Below are 12971 nucleotides of genomic sequence, written 5' to 3' on the forward strand. Positions count from 1 at the left end.
AAGTCAATTAGAGAATTTATATAATAGGAAAACACAAAACGGGACTCAATTATACGCTAGGCAACACAACTTCATTTGTTTAATTTTTGGTTCCGATCAAAAGGTTACTTAACTGGCAATGAGGTTACTTGGCCACAACAATAATGATCTTATTTTCTTTAATTCCAACATGAAAGACCTAAATCTATTCACAGGGGCGGATAGAGATGTCTTGGTGCACCAAGTTTTGCTTAATTCAATGCAAGGGTGGTCATTATTTTACAACTTTGAATTTAATGAGTGTTTCATTTCAAGTCCCATTATGCACATTTATTTTGGTGGTGTCAATGCCTATAATTTTATAATGACATCCTCTTTGTTAGTTAAACATAATTATTTTTGCGGAATTTGTGGGGTAATTTCTTTTATATTTTTGAGAAAATAATAGCTAGAAAAATGATTATGTTTTAGGAAATAATTGTACATACTAATTTGAATTGCACTTAAGTTGGGAGAGTTGTACTAAAATAGTACCTCTTGTTAAATAGCTTATGTTGATATTTAATTCCAACATTGAAGAAAAATCTATACGTACATAATTTGGGGGTAATAAGATCATATTTCCTATTTTTTAGGAAATAATTGATATATTCTTTATATGTACAAAATTTATGTGATAATTTCTTTCCTATTTTTGAGGAAATAATTGATAGTTAGTAAAAAAAAAAAAATTCTTTTTGGATAAATTTTCTATCCAAAAATTGATAGTTATTTGAAAAAAATTCTATTTTGGAGTTGGGAGAGTTGGTTTCTATCCAAAAGGGACTTTTTGAAAGTGGAAATTGAATAAAACTCTAAAAGTCCATGTGGCATGGAAGAAAATATTGTAAAAGTCACGTAGGAAAGATAAAATATTATCTTTTATATTAGAATGCCACCTAGAAAGAGAAAAATTTTTAGAGATATGTCCTTTAGTATATAGAGATAGTAGACAAATATATACGGTTTCACCTCCGATTCTAAATATCTTTTTTGGAAAGAGAGTGTAAATTTCCCAACTATTCCGGTTGAGAGGGAAAGAAGATCCCTAAAGTTGCTATTGTTTTAAGCAAGGTGGGATTTACTGCGTAAATATCAGAATCAGGCAGGCACGATTAAAACAGACACCGGCTTTCATCTGAAAATGAATGTTGATTTCGAAAAGATACAAAAAAAAAAAACAGCGTACAGAAGCCCACTAAACATACAGGATGTCACGCTCTCCGTCCGTTACAGCTGAGATGTCGCACTGCACCATCCTTAGTAAGATTCCACCAATGTATATAACGGCTTGCCATTTAGCCTCTCTCGACCCTGCAATCTCAAGCATAGAACCTATGGTCACAAAGGAAAAATTAACTAAGAACTGCCAAATCCCAGATATACAAGTTCCAAAGGATTGCCTGTCATTGGAAAAGAGGAAAATGTATATTGTAGAGGCTTTCTCTTAAATGGATATGTTTGTGGGGGCAGTTTTTATAGTGCTTTGAACAATTTTTAATTTACACTTACTAATTTGTTCATAGGTGGTTTATTATATAAGACACTATATAAACTGCTCAAGACACTATATAACATGTCCCTTAACGGATAGTCCGTTTAAAAGAAAGCCTAAAGTATACACAAACCAAATTTAATATGATGCTGGATACTGGAAGAAATATGCAGTTCACAAAACACAGGCAGGAGTGAACTTGAAAAATATGGCGTCTCATTTACTTTTTTTTTTTTTCCTCTTTTCCAAATTAATAGGATCTGCTAGTCTATATATTCTTCATCTTGATCGTTCACACTTTCTTTTCTGATATAGTGTTACCTTTTTGTATATCTTTCTGACCTATTATAATTAAATGCACTTCATTACATGCTTACTCTTCCAGTTTAAAATGTAAATGATAATATCAGTTGTTTAGGATGAATTTGATTAATTCAAGATGTAATAAGCCATAAACCCTTGTAGGGATTTTATTGGGAATTGCATTGACTGATATAGAAATAAAATCCCATCTAATCTAAACTTGCCTAATCTAGAAGATAAGATATTCCTAAAATGATATAATTAGATATCCACCATTCCATTCTTGCCAAAGCCGTCACAATGATTCAATTCTCCTCATACTATCTTATATTTTATCAACTTGTGAACTTAAAGGGCCATGGGCATATGCATATGAAGGCACCTAGTAAAGTGCCGAATGCAAGTGGAGCGCAGAGGGGATTTTTATATTTAGTTGTAGATGTATGCAAAAGGCTGAAAAAGATGTACCTGGTTAAATAGTCACACTGTTTCGTAACATTAAGCATAGGCAATGTGCATTACAGAAATAAAAAACAAATGCAATGCACATACCTTTAGCTCAGGTAGTTCAATTACACACGCACATTCGACCACTTCAGCTCCAACGCGCTCTGTGATCAAAAGCACAGGGTTTTTGGACTTAAGAATCGACCATGTTAACTAAATCCCAACATGACAGATGTGATTAGTGCAATTCAACTTCATTTGGGTTTCGAAATGCTATAGCTTTATCAAGAGTCTATATTGTCCATCAAGCTAGACAAAATTAAACCCGTATTATTTGTCTTCTAAGATAGAATGATATTTTGAGAGGCTCTAATCTTCAGCTAGTTATTGCATCAGTTGGCTCTGGGCCTAATGGCCTATGGGAAAGCATAACCTAAATGTGGTGGTTACCGAGTTGGAATTTGGATCGCGGAAAACAATCTTCACTAAAGGGCATGGCCGCATGGTTGTAACGTGAAAAACTAAAAAGCATGTAAAGAGCAAATACCCTGTTCAGTGTAGATATAAAGTCTAAGCCAGTAAGCCCGCAAGGTGATTGTTAGCGTTTACATGCACTTAAATGCTCATAAAACAAGTAATTCTTATGAAACTTACCAAGTAACCGAATAGCAGCGCAAAGAGTACCTCCTGTAGCTATCAAATCATCCACTACCAGGGCACGTTCAGTGGGTTTGACAGCTTCGATATGCATCTCAAGACAATCAGTTCCATATTCCAAGATGTACTCTTCTGAGATAACTTCTCCTTTTATAATAAGCAACATTATAAGTCGATCACAATCAAGAGTATTAGTAAAAAATGCAAGAGCATCTCTAGGTAGTAGTATCACCTCATCCAAATTTTCCAAATTTGCTTCTAAAATTCGGAATTTTGCCCTCTAGGTGGAAGCAAATTCGGTCGTATCATCTGTCTAGCTGCATCCTTGGAAGCAAATTTGGAATTTCGGATGCAGATGCAGCTGCGACAGTGGTAATGTCACGCACCAATGCAAAGGTCGCGTGGGGTTTATTTTTTTACTTTTTCAATTTAGTGCGACAGTAGAAATGTTGCATGTTGTTGTTGTGTTTTTTTTTTTGTTTGGGGCTTACATTGGGGAGTGTCACGATCACCATAATGGCGCCTGAGGGGTGAAATTTATATATGACCTAGAGTTGGTCAAAATTTGCGTCCAATTTCTTCAAAATTGGCTTTCAAATTTGGAGGTGATACTACAACCACCTAGAGATGCTCTAATAATATATAATCATTCACAAAGCTAAAAAAAAAATTAAGAATAGTCAAAAGTCATGCAAAGAAAAGAACATGTAAAATAGTGGACTTAAAATTTGAATTAAAGACAGAATTTTTGTAGATATGATCTCTCCACCATGGAGAACATATTTACAAAAATTCAGCTCATTCAAAGAAATTTAATCTTAGAAGTAGAACATGCTCACAAAATTTTTGGACTGCTAGATGAAAAGTTAAAAAATGAACACTAATTTTTATATTGTTAGACATATCCAAATATTATAATTTTTTTATGAGAATGATCTTCATGGTGGGGAGATCATCTCCACAAAAAACCAGACCTTAATTCATTTGTATGTCGAAAATATGGTTATAATGTGCGGATAAGAATGTGGCTCTACCCCCCACCCCATATATTATATGGTAATTATCTAAAAAGTAGCTACTTAAGTTAACATAAAATAAGTACGTACATAAAACTTCACCTTCAAAATGAATTCAAATCTAATTTTTTGTGGTTATGAAGCACTCACCATAATGATTATCTTCCCAAAATTTCAGCTCATTTGGAAACCTCTAACATAGATAAAAATTGTTGACATCTTTAAAAAAAAATCTAACAGTCCAGAAATGTTAAGTTTTTGTAATTGTTTTTTTTGTCAATGTTAGAGGTTTCCAAATGGGTTAAAATTTTGTAGAAATGATCTTAATATTGAGTATATCATATCCACAAAAAAATAGATTTGAATTCATTTTGTAGGTGAAGTTTTATTTACGCACTTATTTTAAACTTAACTTAAATAACTACTTTTTAGAAAATGACTATATATATATATCGCCTTGGCTAGAGTGACATCCTTATTGTACATCCTATCAAAAAGTGCATTTCAACAATGAATTAGTGGCTGATTTTTTGTAGATATATTCTACCCACCATGGATTATATCTCTACAAAAAATTAGCTCAATTCGATATTTCTAACCTTGTCAAACTTAAAATTATTTCTAGACCGTTAGATAAAATTGCAAACTTAAAACACTATTTTTTACAAAGTTCCACATATTGGATTGAGCTAATTTTTTGTAGGGATATAATCCATGGTGGGTAGAAAAATCAGCCACTAATCTACAAAAATCAGCCATATATATATATTGTTGAAATGCATTTTTTGGATATCCAATAGGATGTACAATAAGGATATCATTCTAGCTTAATTCAATTTGTATATATATATATATATATATATATATATATATATATGGATTTATGAATTACTCGAAGTAGGAAGGAAGTACTAAAGGGTGAAATAAATACCAGGTAACTTTCTTGGTTTCCTCATTGGCACAAACTTTGCTCCAATGGCCAGTGCAATAGGAGGACCAAAGATAAAACCACGAGCCTCAATTCCTGGAATAGTCAAAACAATATGTATAGTAGAATAAAAATGAGAGAAACGGCATCAGAAAGAAAGAAAATGCACAAAAACATACAACAAACAAATAAAACTTGAACAAAAAAAAAAGGAAAAGGGGAAAAAAGAAACCCTATCAATTTCCTCACTGACCCCAATAATAGTAAAGGAAGATCAACCCTCTGACCAACATATGTATTAATTTACAATTGATCTGAAGGTAAACATGCATGTGTCAATGTAATAGGAGTATCCTAAATGGTGGGGATTGGCAGTGGTATTTTTAAGGTGAGTCAAGCTGCTAATGACAATAGCACCGAAAGTGGAAAAACATGAGATAGTTTGCACAACGTAACAAACCAACATTGCTTTATCTCATTCGCCTTTGATACTTGTTTGAACTTATTGTATATATATATAAATGCCTAGACTTGATATTATCATAGCAAAATCTTCCTAGAGTTCAAAATGTTGCCAGACAATTTCAAAAACTCAGGTTTAGAACTACGACACCATGCAACTAAGAAATTCTATTTGAGACTTTCACATCTCGAGAACTAAGAAGAATAATATAAATTCGCAAGTGGTGTGAGGGAATTGCTTGTGACTAGGATAATTGGTTACATATAAGGACATTGACATGGATGGGGCATAAGAGATGAGTGCATGACTTGCTATTTGCTACAAGCTTGGACGCGATTAGGGTGTTTTGTACATAAATCTTATATTCCCTTACACATCATTTTTAAAAGGACACTACGTATATGCAAATCCAATAAATAAGTTTTATCCATACAAAGGAAATATATCCAAATAGGATAACGAACTAACCCCTAAATTTCAATTGAGGCAACAATTTTTTTTTTCGTTAGTTAGGGTAACCAACTTATAGCAAGGCAGTGCCAACTCATCCTTTATAGAAAAAAGACAACCGCCTAAGGCCTCTCTCTGAGAAAGGCCTGGTAAGTTGTCTAGTTTGTTGGAAAATCCCCAAAGTTCACCTTAAAAATAGGCCTTAATTTTGTTAATATCATAAATCCAAATTTTTTTTCTCTAAAACTAGGACTCTAAACATGTAAATCCCTTCTTGAAAAAAAGGCCTCAACACTAAGAGTGTCGATGGGTACTCGCTTAATCGGAACTGGAACCGTAGAAAAAATCATGATTCCGGTTTCTATTTTTAGGAACCATTTAAAAATGGATACTAAACAAACCAGACCATATAGAACCGGAGCCGAATGGTTTTTTAAACAAAAAAACTTGGACAAGAACCCGAACCAAACGTTATTGTACTTTTAACATAAAAAATATTGAAATAAAGAATATAAAAACTCAAAATGTTCATTTATATATTACTGAATTTTATTTATTAGTATAATATGTAGTTTTTATAGTATTTAATGTTATAAATAATATAAATGTATAGTTTACAACCTGAAATATATGGTTTTATTTAACTTATTATTGAATGACATCATTATTTATATCAATATTTAAAAAGCGACTCATTTACGTGGTATTTTTGTATTTTTAGTACACTTTTTTTAATAAGACCAATAAAAAATGTGTGTAAATAATGAATATCTTAATAACCGAAATAAAGAATCGGAACCGGGAATACCGCTAGAAACCTATGGTTATGGGTATGGTTCAACAATTTTAAGAACCGTGAAGAATCGGAACCAAAACTAAAACTGTAAAATTAAATGGTTCTTGATTCTTACAACACTAAGAACCGGACTAGAATCGGATCGTTGACACCCTTACTCCACACACAGTATGTGGGGAAAAAAAAAAATTCCCAAAATGTATAGGGCTCAATTCCTAGTTTCTTATGCTGTACGTATTATTTTTCTTTATTAAAATTTTGAGAAAAAAAGCCTCGATATGAAATCCGCCTTAGGCCACACTTTGGGTTTAGTCGGCCTTGCTTATAGGATTGGTCAATAAAGGTAATCCGTTAACATGCCATCCCAAATTATTCGTTATCTATTATTAATTAAAAAAAATCAATAAAAGTACAAATTTATATTATTTTCTTTTAGAAAAATATGTTCTCAAAAAAAAATCAGAAAAACAAATATCTACCCAAAAAAATATTCTTAATATATATATATATATATATATATATATATATATTTTAAAATATTTGTCCTTCTCTAAAAAGTAACTATTTAAGTTAACTTTAAAATAAGTACGTAAGTAAAACTTCACCACCAAAATGAATTTAAACCTATTTTTTTTTTTTTTTTTTATATGAAATACTCAATATTAAAATTATCTCTACAAAATTTTAGCTAATTTAGAAACCTCTAACATTGGCAAAAAACAATTACAAAAATTTTACATTTCTAGACCGTTAAATTTCTTTTTAAAGATGACAACAATTTTTATCTATGTTAGAGGTTTCCAAATGAGCTGAAATTTTGGGAAGATAATCATTATGGTGAGTACTTCATAACCACAAAAATAAAAAAAAAAATAAAAATTGTAGGTAGGTTTTTAATTCATTTTGTATTTTAAGTTTTAATGTTAAGCTACTTATTTTAAGTTAATATATATATATATATATATATATATATATATATATATATATATATATATATATATATATATATATATTGAAAATATATATTTAAAAAATCTAAAAAATAATAAAAATCATTAAAAAAATTAATAAAACAAATATTTATCCAAAAAAATATTATTTAAAAAAATGTATCTTTAAGAAAAAGGAATGGAAACTATATATTCTTTAATAAATAAATAAATAAATATAATTTTAAGAATATAATTTTTGTGGATAAATTATTTTATTAATATTTTATAAATAATATAATTTTTAAAAGAATATATTAAATTTTTATTTAAAGATTATTTTTAGATAAATATTTATTTTATTGATTATTTATTTTATTATTAATAAATAACTGCGAATTTGAATGGCAAATTGATGAATTACCCTTATTGACCAATCCTATAAATTGGTTACCTAAATTGACAAAAAAAAAATGTGTTGCCTCAATTGAAATTTAGGGGTTAGTTCGTTACCATATTTGGTTATTTTTCCTAAAAAAAAAAGAAGGTTATATGCATACATCAAACTATTTATGAATCAAAAGTGTAAATTAAAACAAATGTGCATGCAATGCTTCATTTAGTATCAAACAAAATTTTCCTTACTTCGAAATGTTATCGATATTTTGATATTCAATATATATATATATTATAATTTTCCCTTTTGTTTTTCCAGATAAGATACACACAAGCTTGAATTTCCAATTGGCGTTCTTCCTGCATCAATGTCTATGTGTCATATACGGTATACACCTATACTCTGACCACGAAACTAATTGTAAGCCTATAGGACATTAGCAGGTTGACTAAAACCCAAGTGATAGTTATGGTGGTGTGATTAATATGTTTGAAGTGGAAATAAGTTTCCGTTAACCAGCAACAAGGATATGATCTGTTCTGAGTACGGGATCAGGCAGATTGCATGACAGTACCAGGTCAATGTTGAGACAACCTGCTAAGGTGACGGGTTTAACGGTCAACCACCGATGCAACAAGCTGGCCGATCATATTTTCGAACATGTGAATCCTTACAGAATTTTTCGTACTCTTCTCTTGAGAGTTCATCTCATTCAATCGAAATATCATGTGATTCCTTTTGTAGTTCCCAATAATTCCTCAGTTTTATTTGAGCAAAAGAAATAGTGAACCACTTCACTTAGCCTTTGTTCGTACTTCGTACTAGAAAACAATATTCATTCCATGAAAATTCTACTAAAAACCAATGAAAGATTAACAAAAACAATATAAAGCCCATTGTAATCATCTTCCGAAATAATAAACAGAAAAGAACTTTTTACGTGGGGTCAGTTTTAGAAGTTGGGTCACACCCAACGTGCAAATGGGATCAAGACGTACAATAGGTTCGCACCATTGATGAGCTTCAAACTAGTACTTGATATCACATCCCACTAACAGAACAATTAGTCAAACAGAATAACTTAGAATATTTACACGCACACACTCACACAGGACAAAAATAATTTCTACGAACTTTCAAAAAGGTAAAAATGAACTTTCTACATTGTAATGATAATAAAGGAAAAAAAAAAATCATTTCGCTACAATGTTTTAGTTTTATCAATATTAGATAACCCCTTACTGTTTTACCTGCAACAACCGATATGTTCTTGTGTTTGTATCGTTCAATGAACAAATCGATAGTGTTCTTGAAAGCCTTGTGATCGAGAAGAAGAGTAGTGATGTCTTGAAACATAATCCCTGAACACAATAAAAAAATAATATTAACAAAGTTGACAAGTAAATTTGCATTTATAAAGGACTTACGGAGAGTAAAAAAAATGTAGAAAACCTGGTTTGGGAAAATTAGGAACAACTCGAATTCTGTTTTTGATACCGTGAATACGAGAATCTTCACACTTGCAACTCGACATTATTGACGTAAAGTGTAAAGTATAAACTAAGACAGAAGGGAAACTCTCTCTCTCTCGCACACACGTTGCTTGTTGATTTAAGAACTTGGTGTCATGGTGTGTTGGTAGTTGATTGGTACTTCGTACTTGGTAGAAGTTAAAAGAAGAGTCTGTTTTAGAACGGAGAGAGAGAGACAGACAAGAATGAAAGGGAGAGGTAGGCAGGGGGCTCACTGCACGAGAGAGAGAGAGTTGGAAATTGGAGGAATAATAAAACAGCTGGGGACGAGAGTGAGGAAGGGTCTTTATCAGCTTTTCCAGTTTAGGCGCGCTTTGTTTGGTGCATCCGTCATCCGTGGATGAAAAGCCAGAAGCAAATAATTGATTATTTATTTTGGTTTAATATTGTGATTAGTTTACCTACACAATACACAAGGGGGTTTGGTCAACACAAGGCGTAGCGGGCGGGTATGAGTCGTTTGTTGCAATGAAAGTTCAGATCTCCATAAAATGTACGCGGTGTTGTCCCTGGGGAGGTTGAAGTGATTCAATAACGCAGTGTCACTATGAAGTGTGAACCTACGCTGTCAAAAGTATAAAAGTAATAAAATTGTTTAAAAATGGGTGGTTAATTAGAATAAGGAATCTTAACATTGAAAAATACATATGAAGGATGATGGATGCAAACATGCAACACTAATTCCAAGTGAAGATGATCTCATCTCAAGAGAATATATATCAATTAGTAGGGGAAATAAAATTATTTGACTTCAGGATTAAGACGCGTAGTGGACTTCATTGAGCCTCAAGACTCGATGAAAACGTACTTCGTGTCTGTCCCATCAACCTCTACTAATTTTAATCTTCTCCACAAACAAAACATTATGTCAGTCGTGAGTGAGTTCTAAACTTGTGACGTTGTTGGCTTGTTGCAGGATTAGTAGAAAAATCGTGTTTTATAGAGATCACAAAATCTCTCCAGACCGCAGTATACACTATACGGTATGGAGGCCCATGACTGACCTCGTGGACCTTACAATTTGGGACCAGACAATCACGCTCTTTCACGGTTTCCAATCAGGAAAAGCGTACACTTTTTAAATGACTATGCATGTTGATCATCTTGATTTTTAAATGAGCTTTTATATTATTATTATTATTTTTTAAATATTCGTCCGTGCTGGCTTTTGGCACAACTAGTTCTCGTCCCATTTTCATGTAATTAATTTGTTTTCGTATAAAATTTTAACTATAGAATATGGTAATGATTTAAATTTTTTATAAAAATACAAATATTACAATTCTGCATGGGCTATATTATTAATTAAAGAAAAAATAGCTCAACAAACATAATAAGCTTTATTTTGATATATGACCTAATTGATCATGCTCATGGTTCCACAAAAAGATCCAAGAATTTAGAAGTTTTTGTGAATCCATATCAACATGTTCTCACCCCCACTTGAAAACCCTCCAAGGTCATGTTGGGAAGAAAGAGGGGAATCTGGCATCCCCGAGTTTTATTCCAAGTTTGATGATTTAACATGTTCCTGACTTGAAAACCGAAGGTCATGTTGGGAAGAAAGAGGGTATTGGTGCATGAAAATAAAATGCATCTTTGGTGATATCATAAGTTGCATAAATTCCCCTCCATAGCAGCATTTTCGTTCAAAATATTTTAATGATTCTAGTTTTGATCAAAACAATTTTTTTTTTTTTTTGAAATATTCAATGTGTCCTATATATATATTTTTTTTCCTGTCTTTGATAGCAAATGATTTAAATTCCCAAATTTTAGTTAAGAAAATAATATTTTTACTTTGATTGTTAATTGTTATATATTCCAAAGTTGATTTTAATTTTTTAAAGTCATTCAATGTCGTCGGGCTTGTTTTGTTAAAACCCATTATGTTTGGGTTTGGGCATGTTATTTTTTTTGGTATTGTTCTTAAAGCATAAACCCATATTTTGGTATTTCAACTAACGGAGACCTTTTTTATATAATTTTTTTTATTATGTATCAAAAATCTTATTTTCAAACTATAGTGAAACTCATACAGTAAATTAATTTATCAAAGTTCCCAGTGCCCAATAATTTGTTAGACTAAAAAGTTTTTTTTTGTATCAATGTGCCTTATGATGTCCAAATTTTGGGCTGTCAACTAAAAGGCTGTTTTTTTTTTGTTTGTAGAACTACTATGTGTATGTATTCATGGCTCATGTAGTCTTGTGGCACTGTTTTTCCGGAACTTGTATAGACCGTTCTAAGTTTAAATTGGACACTATCTGAAAAATCAAATAATCTTTAGACAGATTATGGAGCTCAGAATGCAAACTTTTGATGCTCACACACATGTGATACATTTTTTCTACCCTTTTTAATATAGCATGTTAGCTAACATGCATTCAACATATTAACAGTGGATACACCTTTGATATGTTTCTAGAGTTAGTAGATAAATTAATCAAAATTCAAATAATCAAAATTATCCAAGATTAAAAGCACAAAAAACTTGAGATAGATGGAATTTCTCAAACACATATCTTTCTGCCTAATTATGCAATCTGAGAGCGCTACTTAAGCATTTCATACCCATTCAACAAACGGGTACCTTTTTATGTATTTTTATTATATTTGAATTATAATAAAATTGATTTATTAAACAATCCGTAACCCGTTAATGAAAATAGTTAGAAAACATAATAACTTTTCAATTTACATAATCGCTAATCATGTTGTAAGAACTTAATTATCATAAAGGCTATATATGAGAAGAGTTAGAAAATGAACTTGAAAATTAGCTAATTTCATGCATTTCTTCCATAAACCTAATGATGGAAGAACAAAGCGAATAGAAAATTAGCTACCTTGAGTTTATGTGTAGTGAAACATCAATTTCCTTAAATCGGTTTGCATTGTTTAATAGACAAGTAGTTTCCTTAAATGTAAGAGCCATCTCACCAATAATAACTACTAAATAAGCTCAATGTGAACCAAGAAAGAACTTTCACTGACCTATTCATATTTACCCTGTCTTGAGATAAAATTACGTTAAACACATTGTACGTAATTTTACATTATTGTCGCTAATAAAAAACTGGTTATTCCTAGATAATGATGTGATAAATGCATTGTAATAACATTTTTTTTAAAAAAAAAAAAATGCAAGCAATTATTAAGCATGAAATTACGAAATTGTCTCTACCATTAGAGGAGCGGCGAAGGCGGGTTAGGTTATTTCAACGTAACTTCAATGTCTCTAAAGATCACGTATAGTAGAAACATTAAGTAAGATATGCTAGAATTATAAGATAATCATTGTGAATATTTTTCCCTATTTGATGTGGAATGCATTGTTCTCTAAGATGAGCCCAATGTGAAATGCCACTAAAATTGTTTGCTAAGCTGGTGATTGGTTTTACAAAATATAAGCTCAAATGTTTGTATGTATAATTATGAAACTTTAGGACTTCCAAACTGGTATACACTTGATTACGTAATGTGAGTTATGGCTGATAATTTCTTCTCATACCGAGTACACAACATCTGTGCACAGTG

The 12971-nt window shown here is 31.3% G+C and overlaps 1 protein-coding gene across 4 annotated transcripts; it reads right to left on the bottom strand.

Moving 5' to 3' along the window:
• Positions 1-1133: 1133 nt before the first annotated feature.
• Positions 1134-9729, bottom strand: LOC147513041 (adenine phosphoribosyltransferase 4-like). Of its 4 annotated transcripts, none has more exons than XM_086596031.1 (6): positions 9352-9729; positions 9150-9260; positions 4868-4960; positions 2918-3067; positions 2369-2427; positions 1134-1353 (listed from the first exon to the last, which is right to left on the bottom strand). In XM_086596031.1, exons 1-6 carry the CDS (start codon positions 9431-9433, stop codon positions 1279-1281), a joined length of 570 nt encoding a protein of 189 aa, XP_086452157.1. In that variant the 5' UTR covers positions 9434-9729; the 3' UTR covers positions 1134-1278. The 4 variants fall into 4 exon arrangements, with proteins under 4 accessions (XP_086452157.1, XP_086452154.1, XP_086452156.1 ...); XM_086596028.1 differs by having other exon boundaries at positions 1134-1332; positions 9352-9598; XM_086596030.1 differs by having other exon boundaries at positions 1134-1332; positions 2918-3061; positions 9352-9573.
• Positions 9730-12971: the final 3242 nt, after the last annotated feature.

The sequence above is a fragment of the Coptis chinensis genome, chromosome 3 (genome assembly GCF_015680905.1).
Source record: "Coptis chinensis isolate HL-2020 chromosome 3, ASM1568090v1, whole genome shotgun sequence".
Lineage (NCBI taxonomy): Eukaryota > Viridiplantae > Streptophyta > Magnoliopsida > Ranunculales > Ranunculaceae > Coptis > Coptis chinensis.